This window comes from Zeugodacus cucurbitae, chromosome 5, assembly GCF_028554725.1.
Source record: "Zeugodacus cucurbitae isolate PBARC_wt_2022May chromosome 5, idZeuCucr1.2, whole genome shotgun sequence".
Taxonomy (NCBI): Eukaryota; Metazoa; Arthropoda; class Insecta; order Diptera; family Tephritidae; genus Zeugodacus; species Zeugodacus cucurbitae.
Window position 1 is genome coordinate 39,116,958 of NC_071670.1, and position 22,258 is coordinate 39,139,215.

The 22,258-nt window shown below is 35.6% G+C and overlaps 2 protein-coding genes across 13 annotated transcripts in view; one reads left to right on the top strand and one right to left on the bottom strand.

The window, feature by feature from the left end:
• LOC105212013 (vascular endothelial growth factor A) overlaps positions 1–13,764 on the bottom strand; it is a 37,017-nt gene extending 23,253 nt beyond the window's left edge. Inside the window, exon 1 of one of the 8 annotated variants that reach the window (XM_054232171.1) lies at positions 13,554–13,764. In XM_054232171.1, the coding sequence (XP_054088146.1) occupies positions 13,554–13,580 (27 nt within the window). In that variant the 5' untranslated portion in view covers positions 13,581–13,764. The other 7 variants (XM_054232161.1, XM_054232162.1, XM_054232169.1 and 4 more) reach the window with 7 other exon arrangements.
• The window catches only part of LOC105212012 (uncharacterized), a 463,761-nt gene that overhangs the window by 25,236 nt on the left and 416,267 nt on the right, over positions 1–22,258 (top strand). For all 5 annotated transcript variants that reach the window (XM_054232153.1, XM_054232157.1, XM_054232154.1 and 2 more), the window contains exon 7: positions 13,011–13,098. The gene's annotated coding sequence lies outside the window, so the exon portion shown is untranslated. The remainder of the gene's footprint in view (positions 1–13,010; positions 13,099–22,258) is intronic.

Genomic DNA, 22,258 nt, shown 5'->3' on the forward strand with positions numbered 1-22,258 from the left:
AACATCGCTTATAAGGTTCTATCGAGCGTACTGTGTGAAAGACTAAAGCCCACCGTCAACAAACTGATTGGACCTTATCAGTGTGGCTTTAGACCTGGAAAATCAACAACTGACCAGATATTCACCATGCGCCAAATCTTGGAGAAGACCCGTGAAAAAAGAATCGAAACACACCATCTATTTGTCGACTTTAAAGCTGCTTTCGACAGCACGAAAAGGAGCTGCCTTTATGCCGCGATGTCTGAATTTGGTATCCCCGCAAAACTAATACGGCTGTGTAAGTTGACGTTGAGCAACACCAAAAGCTCCGTCAGGATCGGGAAGGACCTCTCCGAGCCGTTCGATACCAAACGAGGTTTCAGACAAGGTGACTCGCTATCGTGCGACTTCTTTAACTTGATGCTGGAGAAAATTATAAGAGCTGCAGAGCTAAATAGAGAAGGTACAATCTTCTACAAGAGTGTACAGCTACTGGCGTACGCCGATGATATCGATATCATTGGAAACAACACCCGCGCCGTTAGTTCTGCTTTTTCCCGCATGGATAAGGAAGCGAAGCCAATGGGTCTGGTGGTGAACGAGGACAAGACGAAATATCTCCTGTCATCAAACAAACAGTCAGCGCATTCGCGTCTTGGCTCCCACGTCACTGTTGACAGTAATAACTTTGAAGTTGTAGATAATTTCGTATACCTAGGAACCAACATTAACACCGATAATAATGTCAGCCTTGAAATCCAACGCAGAATCACTCTTGCCAACAGGTGCTACTATGGACTGAGTAGGCAATTGAAAAGTAAAGTCCTCTCTCGACGAACAAAAACTAAACTCTACAAGTCCCTCATCATTCCCGTCCTACTTTATGGTGCAGAAGCGTGGACGGTGTCAACATCCGATGAGACGGCACTAGGAGTTTTCGAGAGAAAGGTTTTGCGGAAGATTTACGGTCCCTTAAACATTGGCAACGGCGAATACCGCAGAAGATGGAATGATGAGTTGTATGTGTTGTTCGACGACATAGACATAGTCCAGCGAATAAAAAGACAGCGGCTACGCTGGCTGGGTCATGTTGTTCGAATGGATGAAAGTGCCCCAGCTCTGAAAGTACCCGCTGATGGAAGCCGAGGAAGAGGGAGACCTCCACTCCGGTGGAAGGACCAGGTGGAGAAGGACCTGTCTTCACTTGGTATTACCAATTGGCGCCAAACCGCCAAAAGGAGAGATGCGTGGCGCACTGTTGTGGACTCGGCTATAACCGCGTAAGCGGTTTCTACGCCAGTTAAGAAGAAGAAGAAGTATAGTTCAATAATTGCTTCTAAAAATAAAGCTTCGCAGAAGTTAATAATATTTGTGCAGATCTCATAATTCCTAAGCTTATTCAAGAAGAGACTTATCTGATAGCACAATTTGAAATTGGGTCAATTTAGGCCTCACATATGTATATTATTACGGAAAACTTCGTAAAAGCTAAAAATATTTTAGGTCTTGCCAAACTATACCAATCTTTCATACTAAAAGTTAATTAATTGAATTTAAAAGTAACTATATAGAGAGTATATGCACCCTTTTGCCGTTTAACCATTTTCTTATACTATCTCTGATGATTATACCAGTCTATTATATCAGTTCTGTATTCGATTTGCCATTTTTTGAAGATACAGAATCGAATAGAACGTATGGATAAATTCAGTAGTATAACCGTTTCAACTACAGTCTCAATGTGATTATTCCAGTTTATGTGATTCATACCAATTACTTGTTCGATTCGCCACTTTCGATGATGGATAATAAAATATAAGAAAAGTAAACCTATATAATATTATCGAGGGTCCAAAACCTATGAATAAAAATATTTGCTATTATATTTTCTTCCTTATAGCCTTTTCACACAGCAAAATTAATTGATTAATTGAGCCAGTTTTTGGCCTTCACACTACCGGCTACTCAATAACCGATCAGCTGTTATACATTTTTATACTCTCGCAACAAATGTTGCTAAAGAGAGTATTATAGTTTTGTTCACATAACGGTTGTTTGTAACACCCAAAACTAAACGAGTTAGATATAGGGTTATATATACCAAAGTGATCAGGGTGAAGAGTGGAGTTCAAATCCGAATGTCTGTCTGTCCGTCCGTCCGTCCGTCCGTCTGTGCAAGCTGTAACTTGAGTAAAAATTAAGATATCTTGATGAAACTTGGCACACTTATTTCTTGGCACCACTGCCACGCCCATAAATGGCGAAAACCGAAAACACATAAAGTGCCATAACTAAGCTATAAATAAAGTTAAGAAAAAAATTTGGTATGAAGGATCGCACTATGAAGAGGCATATTTGGATGTAATTTTTTTGGGGAAGTGGGCGTGGCCCCGCCCCCTACTAAGTTTTTTGTACATATCTCGCAAACCAATAGAGCTATATAAACCAAACTTTGTGCAGTCGTTTTTTTTAGCCACTTCCTAATACAGTCCAAAAATGAAAGAAATCGGATAATAACCACGCCCACCTCCCATACAAAAGTTAAGTTGAAAATTACTAAAAGTGGGTTAACTCATTAACGAAAAACGTCAGAAACACTAAATTTCACATAAGAAATGGCAGATGGAAGCTGCACTCAGATTTTTTTACAAAATGGAAAATGGGCGTGGCATCGCCCACTTATGGGTCAAAAACCATATCTCAGGAACTACTCGACCGATTTCAATGAAACTTGGTTTATAATAGTTTCCTTACATCCCAATGATATGTTGTGAAAATAGGCCAAATCGCTTCACAACCACGCCTACTTCCTATATACCAGAACTTTGAAGACAATCTGAATCGTTTACATTACAATATATAAAGTAAGTACTAGTGAAGATATCGGTGTAGAACTTTGCACAAATACTATGTTAATAGTGTGGCAGCCCCATTCTAAAAATCGCCGAAATCGGACCATAGGTTTTTAAGGCCCCATATATCGAACAAGAGGACCTCGGTGCTTCTAACCTAATATTAGGGTTTCCAACTTTCAATGGACTTTATACAATATAAATGACGAATATGTGGGTCAAATTGTGTATTATTAATATAAATAAAGTTAAATAAATAAATTGCGAGAGTATAAAATGTTCGGTTACACCCGAACTTAGCACTTCCTTACTTGTTATTTTTGCTTTTCATAAAAAGTTGGTAAATTTCATCAGCTGATTGCTATTCTTTAGCAGCGACATCTACCGTCGTGTAACATGAACAACAATCCGCAGATAAAGAACGTATATATAATTACAAATACGGTCTTTGTTGCAGAGTTGCATTTCAAATTCAAGTCGATTAAAATTAAATTAAAAATTAATGTAGATTTTTATCTTGTATGGTAAATCTAACTTAATCAGCGTTGTAATCGAGCTGATGCCGGTAATTGATCAATTAACTCCAGTGTGAAAAGGCTATAACGGTCCTATATTTCTATAATTTTACATTTTTTCTCAGGCGAATTTTGACTTTACGTACTTCCTGTTAATAAAAATCGATTTTAAATTTTGAGAAGTAACTACATTTATAGAGTGTACGGCGAGAAAATAAAATAGAATCATAAAGGTATTCATTGGAGACTCCAATAAATATGAGTATTTATACCTTCTGCAGTATTTACAGACCCAATCTACTTGTGTATATGTGTATAAATAACATTGTTGCATTCGAAATCCAAGGGACGACCTCGACCGAGTGCTTTAACTTTGCAATCACTAGAAGGTATTTGCTTGCGGCGCTTTGCACTTCGCCGACTTTAATTGAACACGCCTGCAATTGCAGCGAACACTGGAGTGTTTGTGCTTGTATGTATAGATGTGTGCATGTTGTGTTTGCATTTATGTAAATACAATAATAAATTAAAGTTATTATTGTTTTTGCATATTTACATGTGTCTATATATGCATGTGTGCTTCGGCCTGCAAGAATATTTATTTCATTGTGTGCGTTGACTCTAAACGAAGTCAATGTTCATTAAGCAACTCAATTGATAATCCAAAAGCGGCTGTCAGAAATATTTAGTATGGTATTAAGCGTATATTGGACGCACAAACGTAGTGTTTTTGAAGGCCCATGCCTATGCCTATGACTAAATACTGTGTCAATAGTAGTAACAACTCCAAGCAATTCACTAAATAATTATTTATTGCGTATTTATTGCACGTACTACACTTGTGTTTACATTTCTATGTATGTATGTGGGCAATTAAAGCATGAATCATAATCGAATACGCAATTTGAGTGTAAATAGCTGAACGCTTACTTATCATTAAGCGAATAGTGGGGTTACAAAAGAACTATATGGTATACTGGCATTGTACACACTTTGCTGCCAGCGGCGCTGCGAGCAGCAGCAACCCGCCTTCACTCATGTGGAGCCACACTAGCAGATGTTATGAATAGTTCGAATAAACTAAATTTTTTACGCAAAATAAATAGTAAAAAATTGCTCAAGGATCGCAGCAAAAATAGCCGCTGCCATTATCACAAAAGTGCAAAAATTTTCCCGCCAGGGAGTCGTATGGTCTTCCATGAGCCCTACTGCGCGCGGCCACATTTCTTTCATTCACTTGTGGTTATGTTTGTATGTATGTATGTATGTGTGCAACTTCATCGTCTTATTACATTCCTTTATTGCAATTGTCAGCGCGCGTTTTTTGCTTTCTTCGCTGAAATTTCCTTTTGTTTTTGCATTTTGCTTTTTATACTCTCGCAACATGCTGCACAGAGAGTGAAATAGTGTTGTTCATATAGGTTGGGAAATATATTCCTTCCGCCTTTTTACTATTTATTCAATGCTTTATAAAAAGTGTTACCGTGATCGGATTTAGTTCAAATATGCGACGTTTCCTTCGATAATCTGTTTCCATCTAGACGGCAACTTCATAATACCCCCCTCGTAGAAGACCCCCTCCTTATTTGCGAAGAACTCGTGCAGCCACTTTTCACAAGCCTCTTTTGACTTCAACTATACACCATCAAGGGTGTTCGCCATGGACAGGAACAGGTGCTATGTCCGGGCTATATGATGGATGCGATAAAACCTTCCATCCGAGCTCCCATAGTTTCGGACGACTCATCAGCGAAGTGTGTGGTCTGGCGTTGTCCTGGTAGAACACTACACCCTTCCTTTTGGCCAATTCTGGACGCTTCTGGTCGATCGCCTGCTTCAAGCGGTCCAGTTGTTCGCAGTAGATGGTAGAATTAAGCATCGAGCCATATGGGAGCAGCTCATAGTGGATTATTCCCTTCCAATCCCACCTTCCTGGCTGTCAATCCGGCTTGGCCACTGTTTGGGACGATATGTGACCCAATTTTCGTCGCCAGTCACCCGCTTCAAAATGGGTCGAGTTCGTTCCGTTTCAGCAGCATATCGGAGGAATTGATTTGGTCCAGAAGGTTTTTTTGCGCCAAATAATGCGGCTCCCAAACATCAAGCTTTTTTGTGTATCCAGCCTTCTGCAGATGGCTTTAAAATGATTTGGTGACTAACTCCCATCTCCTAGGCGATGTCACGAGATGTCGGTCTAACTCGATGTTTTCCATGATTTGATCGGTATTCACTTTGAATCGTCGAAACCATTCCTCCGCAGTTCGAAGTGATCTCTAGCGGATTTGCCTTTAACGAAGGAAAACTTTAAAATAGTGCGAATTTCGGCGTTAGTGAACTCCATGTTTACACGTCTATAACTGTTGAACGCAATATCCAAACCATAGCGTCGTTTTGTAGGTTATGTCAAGACCGTTCAAAGATATATAGTATTGCCAGATACGAGCTCTGTAGCGCTGTATAGATAGCCGCGAAACCACGAAATTCAAAAGACAAAAAGGCGGAAGGGAGACATTTGCCAATCTAATATAACGGTTGTTTGTGGCACTTAAAATTGAATGAGTTAGATACAGAGTTGAAATAAATCTGTAATATTCCATCCATATCAAAAATGTCGTAATTTTTCAAGGCCCCGATGGATAATTCAAATAAAATAGATTTTCCAGTGGTCCTTAAACTGTATACATCGGTTAATATGTGAGATATCTTTGCAAAACTAAGTGAATATACAGTCATGTATATAATATAGGTTGGTGCCGATAATGAGTGGAATCGGTCCAGGTCCTCAGTCAGGTCTCTTACATTATATATAATAATTTTCGCTATTCAGGTGTCTTTTGTGCCGAATATATTGGTCAACTTGTGTGTTCTCATAATAAAATTTTATGGAAACATGTTCTGGGGTATAAACCTTCCTCTAGCTCACTCACTATATTCAATATGGTAGAGAAATCGGTCTACACCTTGGTCTAGTCTTCATACCATATATTTTCCTTTTGAGCCTTCTTAATTACAGAAATATAACACGTTCGGTTACACCCGCACTTAGCAGTCCCTTACTTGTTGTTTTTGTTTTGACGCTTTTTTCTTTTCTATTTCAACGCTTCTTATTAAAATATTATTGTGGCAATTGGTATTGCTTGTTTACATTGTCCGCCCGCTTACGGCTGCCACATCAATTTGTTGCCGCCACCAAGCTGGCTGCAACTCCATCGTTGACTCCGTCGGCAAATTTATTTATAAATTGAAGCGCAGCGTTTTTTTGCGATGCGAGAAACGCATAGTAATGTCAGGTTTAAAAGTTGTTTATGTTTCTCATTGCATTTTTGCATTTTTTCATATTTTCTCATTTCATATTGTAAATTATTATTTTTATTGCAACATTTGCGCTGCGCTATCAACAGCGTGCATACATACAAACATTTAGCCGCATTGCATTGCCTGCATTGCGCTGCCACTTCACTTTTTTTCGCTCGCGTTCTTTGCCTTGTTTGATAATTTTAAAATAGCAAAACTCTGCCTATTAACTTTTGTGCATTTCCATTTTGCTCTGCTTCTTCTTCTTTTTCTACTTCTACTTCTACTACTCATTTAGATTTTGTTTATGAATGAATTGGTTGTTTCTTGCTCCGCAGCATGCGAAAAAACACAAACACACACAGCTAACCGCAAGCTTGCAATATGTATTTGTTGTTGTTGTTGTTATTGTTGTTTTAACGCTTGATTTGTTTAGTCTTTGGCATTATCAGCGCATTGAAAGTGAAACGCACTGACCTATAATAACAATATGTAATCGCTCCACGCTCATGCCAGCAATATAATTTCATACTTCATTGTACTCAATTTGTTGTTGTGGTTGCTATTGTTGTTGTGCTTATTAGCGATTAAAACAAGTATTTTGTGTCTGTTCTAAATGCGGAAAATAACACAAACTGCACACATTGTTGCATGCAGCGGTTTTTGCGTGTGCCCCCCTTTTTGGCCAATTATTTAAGGCCAACAAGGCATTGAACTAAACAGCGTTTTTTTTCACTTTCGAATTACCGTTAAATAGAGTTGTTAGCATTTTGTTTTGTTTTTTTTTTTTTGGGGAGTGAGAAGTCTGTATTGGAAGCAGATTTCACTGAAGATGTTCAACAACATTGGCAACATTTTAGCTGTCAAAGTGTATGTTGTTTGTTTATTAGAGTTTGAATAGTGAATGATTGATGCCGAAGATTCTTTAGTAAAAAGTTTGAATAGAAAATTCAGATTATGTCTATGCCCTTGGATGACCTTTAAAAATGAGGAAGTAGAGAATTGCGGATCGTTGAATGTCGGCGAATTAGTTATTTACATTTTACCAACTCAATTAAGTTGTGTTTTGTGCTAAACTTCATTTCAATACGCTAAGTTTGGAATCTTTAAAATAGTCGGGTTTGTGTTGCTGAACTGTTGCTTAAACAATTATTCTTCACTTAGAAGAGAGAACTGTTTGTTCAACCGTATACATCTATCGAATCTAGTATTCATATGCAATCTAGCTTAACAAGTTAAGAACGAACTAAAGTGAATTTCTAGATTTTCTGTTGGGAAATTCAAGACACATTCTTTAAACAAACCTTTTTTTTAAGTTAGAGTCCTTACATTTTAATAATATTCGCTTCATTTCTAAGTAGCCAGAAAGAAGTATTGCTTGTTTTAAGTTTGAAAACAGGCTTTAATCCTCAAATGGTCTTAGGGCGGTTTCCTAAGTGGTCCGCAGTCCTTGCAAAATAAGTCACAGTAATATATTTTCTATTAGTAAAACACATGCAAATTTAATTAATTATATGTTATAAAAGATCTTACTCAGTCAGGTGAATGATGACTTAAACGCAAAATGTGGTCTATTTTGAAACCAGATGAGCTCTTTAAATAATACCAGCCTTAAATTCCAACATAGAACTATCCTTGACAAAAAGTTTAATAATAATTTGGATTTAGTGGATAGTGTAAAATTTAAGGTGTCTCAAAATCTCTCATGTCAGTCCTAATATCCATAACTGGTACAGACTACATGCGATTAGCCGTCTCTTGAGTATTCCAGAACAACTTTTTTAAACCCTTACTTATTGGTGATAGTGAATGTGGCATAAGCTACAACCGTGAGCTTTTAAAACACAATGATTGGGACGACTAGGAAACCGTGACCAAATGGATACAGACTCTCTAGCTCAAAAGTCCTGGAAGGAGTCCAGAGTCTATATTTCAAAATATAGGTAATTGGGTTAAACCCATTGTAAGAAGCAAATTGTGGATGTTTGAATTATATCGATTATCCGAATTTTTAAATACAAAAGGCTTTTGCTATAAAATGAATATCGAATTAAAACTACTTCGCTAAGAAATGATCATGCTTGGATAATATTCGCCCCATAAATAATACGAGAACCTCGATGAATTATATAACAAGAGGTTAAGAAGGGTATTAGTTACAAATGGCCATGGTATCAGAGAAACAAATTAATTAGTTTTTTCGAAACGAGAACACCCTTACTTTTTCCAGCCTTATGTTATTTTTTCAATGGGAGTGAATTTTACGGAAAGCGGTGATCCCATAAGGATTTGTTAGAATTATTTTTCTACTATCAGTAAATAGATAGAACCTTAAGTTTATAATAATTTATTAACGCATATTTCGACAGTGTAAATATAAATTTTAAGCTAAAAATATTGTGTAGAACATGAGTGCCAGCGTTATGGACACCCTCTGCTCGGAAAAATTGACTCGTTCTGAACACCCCCGTATCAAAAAATGGTTCTCGCATACCTACACGATTTCGGCTGATTGGCTTAACGGAAATAATAAAAAATTAGCAGCTGATCTGTAAGTTTAAGTAAGTTTAAATTAAATTCACAAGACACATAGTAGTCTTTTGTCTTTATTCTGAGACATATGTAAAAGACCGACAATGACATTTATTATAAAAAGGAGTAGTTTATAATTTTTCTATTAAATTTTCCGCACCTAGTAGTACCATTGAACATTACATTAAATTCCTTGAATTCAATTTGTTTGTGATTTCTCTCTCACAAAATCGTTTAAATGAATAATTAATTCGTTGACACCGCAACCGCAGGCATATAATGTAATAAGAATACATAAGTATACGGTAATCGGTATTTTGTCATCTTCTAAAGGTACAATTATTTCATCAGGCAACTCATCATAATTACAACAAGTAATTATACTCAAAGTGATTATCCTCAGATTAATTTTTTCTAAGGAATAACTGTTGCTTTCTAATTTTGCATTGCATTTGCAATTATAAATTATTTATAAGTGAAATTAGCGGAATTTTATGTTAAACCAACAATAGACACCTGTATTTATTCTAGAATCTTTTGTGGTCTCTCTAATCAGAATCAGTGACTTAAATTATGGCTTGATCTCTGATCGTGTGATCAATGCTTCTTAACCCTTCTTCTCAAAGGACTGTCTTTTATAGTCTACTCTGGGTTTCGCTATGGGAAACAGCCTTACAACCTTCTGAATAACTCAGTTTCTCAATTAATTCGGAATGAAACAAAAAAGGATTGCTATCACTACAAGTTCAACATATCGACACGTAGAAGTCAGCAGATGCAGCGTTTGCTATCTGTCAATGCTATACAATTAAATGGTGTAATGAACTGCCAGCCGGTATTAATTATCTACACCAGACCGCACACGTGCAACGCGAGGCGAAATTATAATTTGTAAGCGAAAAATGTTTAAAAATAACTACAAATAAGTGGGGGTTTTGATTCGTATGCCAATATTTGCGGATTGAAATGATTGCGCTTCGAATTCGAATTCCACGAAAATGGTTAAAGCAGAGAGAAATGATGAATTTTGTATGGAAATGCTGCAAAAGCGAATAAATTGAATTAAGATGCGCGCAAAAAGCACAAAAATACGGAATTTGCCAAGCCTCTGGCTGGCAGCAGCTGAGCGTGCGACAAGCGGCAAATAAAAAAGAACAACAACACATTACAGCAAAACAGTGACGATCCTTGGTATTCCTGCAGATTAAAATCTTTGGCCGCACTTTGGGCGTTAACGCCATGCAATAAAAAAAAAAGAAACAAAAAATTGAAGCCCGAATGAATTAAAATAATAAAAAAGGGCGCTGAAAGCATTTAGCACCGAATGAGATTTGTTAAGCAATTGTGCATATCAAAGGTGTGGCAACGCAGGGGCGTAAGCGGTGTTGCTGCTGAGTGTGAAAACTGGTTTCCTTGCACACATAGTAGTTTTTATATTTTTATATTTTCTGCATGCAAATAAATAAATGTGCGAAATTGCATGTATTTGCTCACACCATAATTTCTACATGGCAGCTGCATCCTAAAACAATTCAATAAAAAAATTTCGAAGAAATTGCAAATCACCGCTGTAAACGTACTTTTTGCGCACTCGGTTACGTGTAGCAGACTATTGGACCTGCGAATTTATTTGTTTTGATTGCGGTATGCGCAAATGTGTCAAATATTTCAAATGGAAAAATGCTATAAAAAAGTAAAAAAAAATATTCAATAAAACTATATTCAATAAAATGCTTTTTATTGCAAAAAATCTTCACTAGTTCGCTGTTAAAAAATAATAATAAAAGTAAACTAAAAATTAAAATATTTTCAACGTGTTTTTCCAAAGTCTGCACTTTTTAGTGGTGACAGCTGTTTTGAGCACTTGCGTAAAATATTTTTGTATGCTTATAAAAATAAATACAAAGAAAATAAATAAAGTTGTACTAAGTAATTGTCGGTGTAGTGCTGAAACAGCTGTTAACGAAGCTATATTATATAATATTCAACGAATATGTGCATACATATGTACTAAAAAGCTATTATATACATCACTTAAGTTGATAAATATTTATTTACAATTATTTTTTAATACAATATAAGCAAGTGAGATTACATAATGGCACTGTTTTGCGCAAAGATCGGTCTTGGCAATATTCAAGCTCTTGAAGCTCTTTTAGCTTTTTGAGTATTTATATCAAACTCTAAAATAATTTCTCTTTTTTCCGCCCCTAGTTCAGGTCACTCAAGTTTTTGTTATCGGTACTACTTCTAATGGTATTCTAAAATAGTTTTCATCTAATAGTAATTTTCAACTGTACAATCATAACTCCAAACTAGACAGCATTCAAATAAAGCAGAATAACTAAGTCCTTTCTAGAGTTTTCGAACTCTAAAACACAATTGGAGTTATTAAATTGAAGGCATATTTACCAAAAGGATCTTCTTGAATTTCATCTCTCTTTGTCTGTTTCATAATTTGTTCAAGAGTAAAGTTGTGTGGAATATTAGAATAAAATTTCACCAAAATATTTCTGTTCGAGATATTTAAGTGATATACACTATGCTTTAAATGTCATTAATAATAATATAGACAGTACTACTACACAATTTGATCAATGAACCTTAAATAAATAAATAATTTTCATTTTGAGCTTTCATAAAGCTTTTACTGTAAGCTTTCGATATGTGTGAAAGCTCGTTTTTAGCATTTTTGTTCGAAATGTGGCACTTTAGAAAACCAAACATGCTTATGTGTTGAATTCTAATAATCCGAAGAATCGTTGCATTTTTATTAAGCCTCGAAGATTTCATTTTCGATCTCAAAAAGCGACCCTTGCTTGCATTGATAACCTACTCATAACTGATGTAAAATCATCGCCTAAAATTAATATTTATTACTCGTATTATAAATTCACTGCAATTCATTGCCGACTGCAACCGCAACGGAATTATGGCAGAATATTAATGATAAGGGAGTTTCCTAAAATTGGATTTTCTAGTGATTTTATTACTCGTAAATTGATCAAAGATGCATAGATCAGAATTATTGTTTAATTAACATGTTAAAACCGCAGTAAAATTATTATGCATGTAAATCACTTCTGAGGTAAAACCAAAAACATGACAAAATTTTAATGTTGTCGGTATCTATAAGAATCGTATTAAATTATATACACTTCACTTGCTAGTTCAAGGTGTGGCAACACTTGTCCAAAAGTGGTAAAAATGGGATTATAACTTCTTAAGGTCACAGATACCAAATATGAGAACCTCAGTGATCTCTCTGATATTTCTGAATTAAATATAGAGGGTTTCTTTTTCGGATAATTAACACGTCTCACAAAAAGGAGCTCAAGTTAGTCTTAACCCCTAGCTATTTCAGAAAATAATTAGTAAATTTCCATGAATTCAAAAAAATATTTATAAGACCCTTCAGTTACTCTACTCAAGAAAAAAATAAATTCCAGGAACTCAAAAAAAAATATATATTATTAACACATTTTCAGCAGCTTTTCACTTTTCTCAAAATATATAACCGTTATACCGCACCTTAAACCGTTTTTCGTGCTACTTATATGTGACTGAAACACATAGAATTTATATTCAACTAATTTGCTCTCATTTTCATTGTTTTTGTTTCGTTCTAGTGTGCTTTATTTTAGTATATCGGTGAGTTTTTATTGAGCTGAGTTTAAATATTTGCATGTTTTTTTGTCATTTAAACATCAAACCGACTAACTTATACACAATTTAATGAAGGCACATACATTTCGTTGTTTTTTGTTTATATATATTTGTAGCCAGTTTCAACGTCAATTATTATAATTTTTATTATTTTTTTTTATCAATATTTTAGCTTTGAAAACCCCATGACGCTGCTATCAAAATATGTAAAATTAGCACGTACCAGCATTATACGCTATGGTTTTATATGGGCGCTCAATGTAAGTACATAGCAGTTACAAACTTTTTTTTAACTTTAATTCGTCGCATTAAACACAAAGACACTGCATATTTTTAAAAAAACTTCGGAAATATTGCAAATATTTATTTAAAATATTTTTTATAATTTTTTTTTTATAATTTTTTTAAATTTTTTTCAATTGCTCTTTTATTTTTATTTTTTCAAATTCACTTTTCAAACAAAAATTTTTGACGTGCTTACTGCCAGTATAAAACGTGAACTTCAGACCGATAATTTATTATTATTTTATCCGTATATTTTATAAAATCGTCATTTCACAGCTCGCGCGCCAACTAAATAACTGAATATCTAGTATAATAAATTTTTCTAACACATTCATTAACATACATATAGGTACACTGCTACTACGTTTTGTGTTAGCACTTGTTATTGTTGCTGTTGTTTTGTCATAACTTTTTTTCCACAATTATTTACCTCGTTTCTATCGCACACTTTGCTCATTAGAGTTTCGTTTATAACTGTTGGACTTGGCCTCAAGGCAGTTTAGTTTTAAACCGTTTTACACGTTCTCTACTCGCTTGCTCAGCTGTCTCCACTACGTTCAGATATACGCTCACTCGTTCTGGTTGAATGCTGCTTGCTGCGATCGGCGATCTTGGCGGCTCTTGCTTATTGACTCAAGTGGTGGCATCGCTCAGGCAGCGCAGTGTCGCCACCTACTCAGCGCTTTGTGTGTATAACAGTAAACTTGGTCAAGTGATAACGCGCTCTGCGCGTACGCTCTATTGGTGGTTGGCGTGTTGTGGGCGCTCGTGCGTGCTGTGGAAGAGAGTAGAACTTACTCATACACGTACAATATCTATGAAGACGACAGTCAGCGTTGGCAGGTGAGAAAACAGGTGATTTTACAAGTATCGACTATATAAATCAGGCGAAATTTTTTTGGAACGTTCTAGATTACGTGTGGTTCGAGTCTTTGCTATACTTCGCATTTTTGGTACTTACGAATTTCTTCTTCTTAATAAGGGCTATAATCTAAAATGCTGCATTTCATCTTTCTAGTGTATCTTTCTAATCGTGGGTTTCTAAAGTTCTAAAGTCAGAGAACGAGACTTTCTATTACTCTTATTACTATCTTTTATATCGTATTGAAGGCATGTAGTCTGGAGAGTCTACATCCGTTTTAGCGACGTGACCTAGGCGTTAATTTTTGTGTTAAGCTGCGCGAAGCTTTGGGTGAACCTCTCTCCTGAATACTCCAAGTGCTAGTTCTACGGGTTACTGTTTCTTCGCTTTTTATTCCAAGGAAAATATTGAGACACTTATGACTAATTTACTCGAGTCCATCTCTATATGCAATCTAAAGAGTCTACATACATCCGTAATAGGTTATAAAGGTGAAACCCTTTCTGAACTTCTCCTAAATATTCCAATTGCTATTTCTACAGGTTCATATTTCTTTGGTTTTTATTAGGAGACACGTAATGAAATTTTAGTTTTGATCTTTCAGCGAGTCGCGATTGCATTTCTAAATGTCGTGTTTTATGCAGAACACGTGATTAATATATACATAATTATATACATTCTTTTATCGTATTGAAGACTATGTATGTATGTAGTCTGGAGCGTCCACATTAGTTATAGCGACGTGTCTAAAGCCTCGTAATTTTTGTGTAATCCCTTCCGAACTATTCCCCTGAATACTCCTAGAGCTACTTCATCGGTTATTACGATCGTACATGCTTCTTTGCTTAATCGTGACCTTCCAGAGATAATTTGGGCTCTCAAATACAAGCATTACTGCTTGTTAAAAGTGTATATATGTATGTATGTCTTATTTCGACGATCTGTTTCGATTTTTTTATTGGTTCCAATATAGCTGAATCATCATGTACAGCAGATGTTTCATGAATTCATGCCGACTCATTCTGTTTTGTTATAATATTAATATCTAACGGCATATATAAAGTTTTGTTAAACCATCTGAGATACTTTGTTTTATTTGTATCAACCTCAGAAATTAAATTTCGAAGACTATAAATTAAATATCTGGTCAAGGTTAAAGCGCCGCTCTCTACAAACAGAGAGTTGTCTGACGCTTTGCGGTTTGACTTTGAAATGTTAGCTTTCTCTGGAAATTCACAGTTACTGCTTTTATTGATGATTAATCTGATCTTGAAATATTTCTTCTTCATTGTATTTTCTCTCATTTCTATCTCCAACAACCAACTTCACGTTGTATAGCGCTATCGAAACTTCAAAAGCGTTTTGTTCGGTTAAAAGCGCTATATAAGTGTGAAGTTTTTTCAATTACATGGATCTAGAGTTTGCAACAGTTCTTTGTCAACCGATCTCGATAGCTGTAAAAATCCGAAGGGTTGTTAACATTTCCAAAATTTTTTCCATGTTGACGTTGGGTATAAAAATGATCACTTATTTCTTCACTACTAAGCTTTAACGCTCACTATTTTACTCGCTTTATCACTCGCTCTCTTAATCAATTACTCTCACTTGATCAGCTCAGCTTCTTCGATTACTCCACGCATTGCAGCGTCGGATTCCAGTCGAAATGCATTCATACATACATACATATGAATAAACAGCTATGTGAGCATGTAAACAATTGCATTGCGTGATTTTCTACGCCCGACACTTCATCGGTGATAATGCAACACTCCACATATACAGACTATGTGTGTCTTTCGTTGCAGTTTGCCGGTGCCAGATAACGAAAGTGTTATATGCCTGTCTGTGGCTGTGTATGAGCTAGGCGCCGGCAATGCTAATGTCTGCAATCTGATGCGATAATTTGCAATCACTGTCACCTAATTATAAAACAAATATGTATTTATACTTGCTTGCTTATAAATATGCCATTACTGATATATGACTATTTAGTAAGTGATAAGTGGTGAGTTTTATCAAGAACTTGTGTAAATGGAAAGGGCGGTTCAGTGAGGGCGTGGGAATATGAAGGTTTAGGGTATTTTACATGCACTGTCCACATCGAAATTGTGTGTCACTTGAATGTCACTAAAAGGTCCTCTATAAATAACTATGTATATCACACATACGGACTGCTTTCGAACTAAAGGGTTTTTCAAAAGGGACGCTACAAAAGCTACCGTTGGGGACAGCAAACGACACATTGACATTTCCCTTCAGCAAGATTTTTCATTTCATTATGGGAATATATACGATCCAACAACGAGTCGCAATTACTAAAATTTTCTTCCGAAATTCGGAGACAGTGGAGAGTCAAGTTTGAGAGCGCTACGTCCAATTTATGGTCGTCATGATCGTTCTGTCAGATCAACAATTGTGCGTCTAGTGGAAAAATTTGAATCCACAGGCACAGTAGAAAATGTTCCCGTTATAGTGAGACAAAGAAGTGCCCGTAGTATCGAGAATATTGCTACCGCTAGCGCATTCTTTGAGGAAGACCTAAAGCAGTCTCTCACACGTCGTTCTCAAGTGATGGGCATCTCTGTGGCACACGTGCTCCAGGGGTCACCATTGTATCCCGAAAAAGTTACGGTTTATAGGCCGGCGTTTTCATTGGGCCGTACTTCTTCCGTAATGATCAAGATCGGCACGTTATTGTGAATGGGAATCGCTACCGCTCAATGATAATCGAATATTTTTGGCCCGAATTGGATGGATTATGGACTTGGACAATATGTGGTTCCAACAGGAACACAGGTGAATGTCATAATCGATTTATTGAAAACCATGTTTAGTGAACATGTTATCACGAAATGGCCCAGTCAATTTGCCGCCTCAGTCGTGCGATTTGACGACGTTGGCCTATTTCCTGTGAGACTACGTCGATTTTATGGTCTATGCCAACAAGGCAGCGACGATTTATGAACTTCGTACGAATAACGAACTTGAAATTGCAGCTATATCGGCCGATTTATGCTTGAAAACTGTCGAAAATTGGGTTCAGCGTCTGGACTTCTGCCCTTGGTGGCCTTGCAAAAGAAATCGAGTTCCATACATAATGACATCGAATGCACTTTCACAGGAATAACGTATTTCATTGATATCCCACACTTTTGCAGGGCTCTTGTTGAACACCCCTTTATTTCAGACGTACGAAGAACTTGATTTACATTCGAAACTTTTATAGTTCATATTTGCACTGACTGACTTGATTCTATATATCTCTAAGATTTTTAGTTAATCCTTTGAATTTTTTCTTCGTAAAAAATATGGGTCATCATCATAGGCTAACTCCGGGTATTGCTATTGCCGTACAACGAAGTTTCTGATGGATTAATATGATTTGATTTTCTTTGAACTCTGGTTCAAAATCTTATTAAAAGTGCTTTTAATCTTCATCAACGTCACTTTCAAAGAAATATTTGAAATATGTCGTCTGTTCCTTACTCGTTGCCTCTTCTTATAATGGTTCTTATAATGGTAGCAAAATCCTCAGGAATATATTGTTCCTTATTTTACACAACAAATGAATATTCTAATTGAGCGTCTATCTCATTGCCACCTGTAAATCGCATAAAGTAACCAGGTTTAAGTAAGCTCTGCTAAATAGCTCACTCACACACAACAGATTTTACATTCAGTTTAACTCTACTCCTTGTCACTTGTTTCAAGCCAAAGCCCAATAAACCTTACCAGTATTTCTTAGTCGTTTCCGAGAACTATAAATCGTATTGTGGTGTTCAAATGTAACCAATTGACACATCAATTATTCACTGGAGATTAGAAGATTTATAAACATCTTTTGTTAAATTAATAATCAATACATAACGGCATTTATGTTCAGGTGTGCAACATTTTAATTAGATTGGTTGGCTGGTGTGGTGAGCTTGTGAATAACTAATTAAGTATGCAAATAACAGCTTCTACTAACTGTTAGAGATGTGAAAAAGAGGAGGGAGATCCTTTTAGGTTATATCGATAATTATTCAGCTCCCCGATATTTGAAGAACAAATTGATTTTTTTTTTTAATTTCAAATATAGCAAAATTAAGGTAAATTGGTGGGCGTTTATGAACCCGAACACTCTGAAAACATCTGAGATTGTTTACAAGACTCTAACTTCAACCCGATGGAGCTCAAAGATTTAGTGATTTAGCTAATGAAGAGATTGGATTTGGTTTTAGAGTCACTTTTAAATAAAAAGTTATTAATAAAAAGCCGATAATTGCAAAAAAATATATCGATATATTGTTTAGAAAGCTTTCCATATTTAGTAATATAAAAGCAGGTACATTACGTAACCAATATAAAATCGATAAACGCAAAAAATCGATATCATACATTAGTAATATTATAAACATAACCGTCGCTGTTAATAAAAATATCGAAATTTGAAACTTGAATTTCTCGATATATCAATTTATCGATATTTAAAATTATCGATTTTTAATTTTTTCGTATAAATGTTTGATATTTTTATCTCCGAATTCATTGCTATTGCAGAAATGCCACAATGCATATTGGCTGCACAGAATTTCTAGTATTGCTTAGATTTCGATATTTTCTAATATAAAAGTACGTTTCAAAATATAAAATCGATAAACTTAAAAAAAAATAATATACAAAACTAACTTCAAAAACATAACAATCAGTGTTAATAAAATTATCAATATTTAAATTTATCGATATCTCAAATTATCGATATTTCAAATTATCGATATTTTTGTCCCACAAATCATTGCTTCTGTAGAAAATTACGTAATACCGCAATGCATATTTGCTGTACAGAATTTCTTGTTTCCTCACACCACCAACAAACCATCGCCGTTGACCAACATCAACAGAGATGTTGACTAAATGTTGCAACAGTACATAGTTGCAGCAGCAGTAGCAATATTTTGGTGGCAACTATTGCAACAGACATACACCGCTAGCACATACTACATGTGGTTAACGGGATGCTGGCGTGCTGCAACAGCCGCTTTGTCACTGTCACAGGCAGGTGGTGGAGGAGGTTGGGAAGAACGCCTCTGCAGACGGATGGACGGGCGGATGGTGCGAAGACACCTGCCTAGCGATTTGCTCAAAATACTTACTTGTACTTACTTATACTTACTAGTTGGCAAATATGTAAATACTCGTGCCTGCTGTACAGTGGCAACAAAGGCAAGTAGCAACAGCAGCAGCCAGGCATAAATCAACAGTTAACAAGCACAATGCGTTGCATTTACTTACGAATACACAGACACACACATATGAGTATGCATTATTTTGCACAGGTACTTGCAATATTCTGCTTATTGGTTTGTCTCTATTTGTGTTGCAAGTCGCTTCTTCGGCAAGCTTTGCTTTGCCAGCTTGCTCAACTTGGTTGCTTACTTGGCTGCCTGGTTTTGGCTGGCGTTTGCTTACTTGTGGTGTAAGGATTCTGGCAACGGTAAATATTGCTAAGACTTAACCATGTAATTATGGTGTGAACAGTGGCACAGACATAAATACACTCAAACACTCAAGCACACACACCCACTCGCACTTATCGTCAGCCATTTTCGCAAGCCGTTATTTATGCACTCATGAGTTGCATAAAATAATTTATTTCCAGCTCCTCCGAAGTGCCTGCATGCCTCTACTGCTAATGTGCATATATAATTATATATCTCTCCCTCTATATCTATGTGTGTATATGTGCATCTATTTATTAAGTATCTGTTGTAGTAAATAAAATGCTTTGGGCATTCGACTGTGTTACATTGCGGTCATATTTATGGGTTTCCTTTGTTTTCATGTTTGCCTTAGTTTAAGTAAATAACAAACTGATTAACTAAATAGTTATTTATGTGTGAATTTAAATTATTTGCACAAGACTTGGAAGTGATGACTGCATGCTGCATAAATTTGTAGGCGTAGACGCAGAAGTTGCTACTGTGGCATTTGCAAATTTATAGGCCAAATTGAGTAAAGCTGCTTGTGATTGAACTTAAATGGTCCATGTGTATTTGCATTAGTGCCGATAATTTGCCTCCGCACACTCGATTCGCTTTTATAGGGGAGATAACTTAAATAGATCTACAGACTTACAGACAAAATATTTAATTTAGGAGAAAATCTTTGAAGTAGTCTTTGTGTCAATAATAGTTTGGTAATAGGCTCTGAGTCAATAATAGTTTGCTTGAAATTCTTCTTGAAGATCTTAATATTTCACAATATGATGATATGCTAATTTCATGAAATTCGCCAAAATCGAAGCTATCTCAGAGATCAGAGAGATAAAAATCAATTGTGGTATTTCATTCCTTCCTTTATGAAACTTAAGATCATTCTAGCCTGACTGACGACCTGCAATTTTTAGTTTTAATCGAAAGAGTTGCAAAAATAATAGTATTATCATGAAGAGTATCTTCTAGTATAATCCTCGTCCGCTTCGGAAATTTTGATTTCGAGAAACACGAACATAACATTTTATGTGCTGAGTTGACTGACTGACAACACATCGAATTGCACAGCGTACAATGTATCTTACCTTTCTACCTATTAAATAGTTTTTATGGACAGCCGAAAATGTTTCAGAAAAAAATACGAGTTTTTAAAAATCGTAGACTATTTTAGACCAATTAAATAAACGATCTACAAGGTTCCTTTGTGGAACTCAAGGCCTCAATAAACGAATTATAAATCAATTTCTTTAAAGCTACCAATTGGATTTGAATCTGGTTATAACGTTCTACCGTCTTTACTTGGTCGTTAGAGCTTCGTGCTTATTGAACGAGGAGTACCGAAAAAGAGGTTGACATTTGAGAGGAATAAGCTGTACATATGTTCGCATCACCAACCCACTTTGCCCATTTTAAAATCTAAATCTACTATTTGCATTAATCAAAAGTAATTTTTCAGAACACTTTAACATATTTTTTTTAACTCTCCAGATCTTTTTTAAAATAATATTACAGCTAAAGAACCTTGACCATCTTTATTTGATGAATTTTATATTAGAAAAATAAATTATTTTTAAATTTCATTTAAAAACAAAGTTTGAAACGTCGGTATAAAATACTATTAATACTACTGTTTCGATTGCAATTCAAGTTTAGTGTTTCTACTGATATATTAGGTTGCTCTTTCCCGTAACATTACTGGATCCGCATGGAACATAAAATGTTCGGTCACCAATCATTGGGAAGCTTTGGCAGTCCCAGCGGATCATCATTTAGGGCTGAACTCTGTAATTTTTTTATCTGCAGAACCCTTGCCGATTGCTAATCATCATTTAAAACGCATTTTTCATTCCTATATAGCTTGGTTAGGCCATGTATAAAGTAAAATACTTGGAATAAACACTGATGCCCGTAAACTTGCTTCAAGTAGCCAGTAAGTTACCTTTCTTACATTTTTTAATATTTACATATAGTTATTTATATGCGGTACAAATGTCATTAACAGTGCGTTCATAAATTTTTTCATGTTACTTTAAATGCATATGTATGTACATACATATATACTTATCCACTATAAAAAAAAAAACATTTTTACCTTGATAAAGGTAAACGTGCAACTCTTTTTAAATGCTTAGAGCTTTTCACCACAGCGCTCTCTAAAAAAAATATTTCAACTTTGTGGCCGCCAAGCTGTAAGATAGCAGCATCTCACTATGTGAACTGCATTATCGACAATGTATTTAATGCCGTTATAGTTATGTTTCACAATAGATATGTCATATTAAAAAATTTGTGAGCTATAGTCAGTTTAATTTCATTTAATAATCAGATAATATAAGCAATTTGGGAGAGATAATATCTAGGGAATGAATAAGCTAGGTAATGTCGTTTAAAAGCGGATAAAAGCACAGCTTGTTTTTTGCTGGAATTTCCAAATGTTGCATATGTCTTTGGACTAAGTAGGTGTCAGGTACAGGAGATTATATTAGTATAATTCGAGATAAAGGGTGATTTTTTAAGAGCTTGATAACTTTTTTTAAAAAAAAAACGCATAAAATTTGCAAATCTCATCGGTTCTTTATTTGAAACGTTAGATTGGTTCATGACATTTACTTTTTGAAGATAATTTCATTTAAATGTTGACCGCGGCTGCGTCTTAGGTGGTCCATTCGGAAAGTCCAATTTTGGGCAACTTTTTCGAGCATTTCGGCCGGAATAGCCCGAATTTCTTCGGAAATGTTGTCTTCCAAAGCTGGAATAGTTGCTGGCTTATTTCTGTAGACTTTAGACTTGACGTAGCCC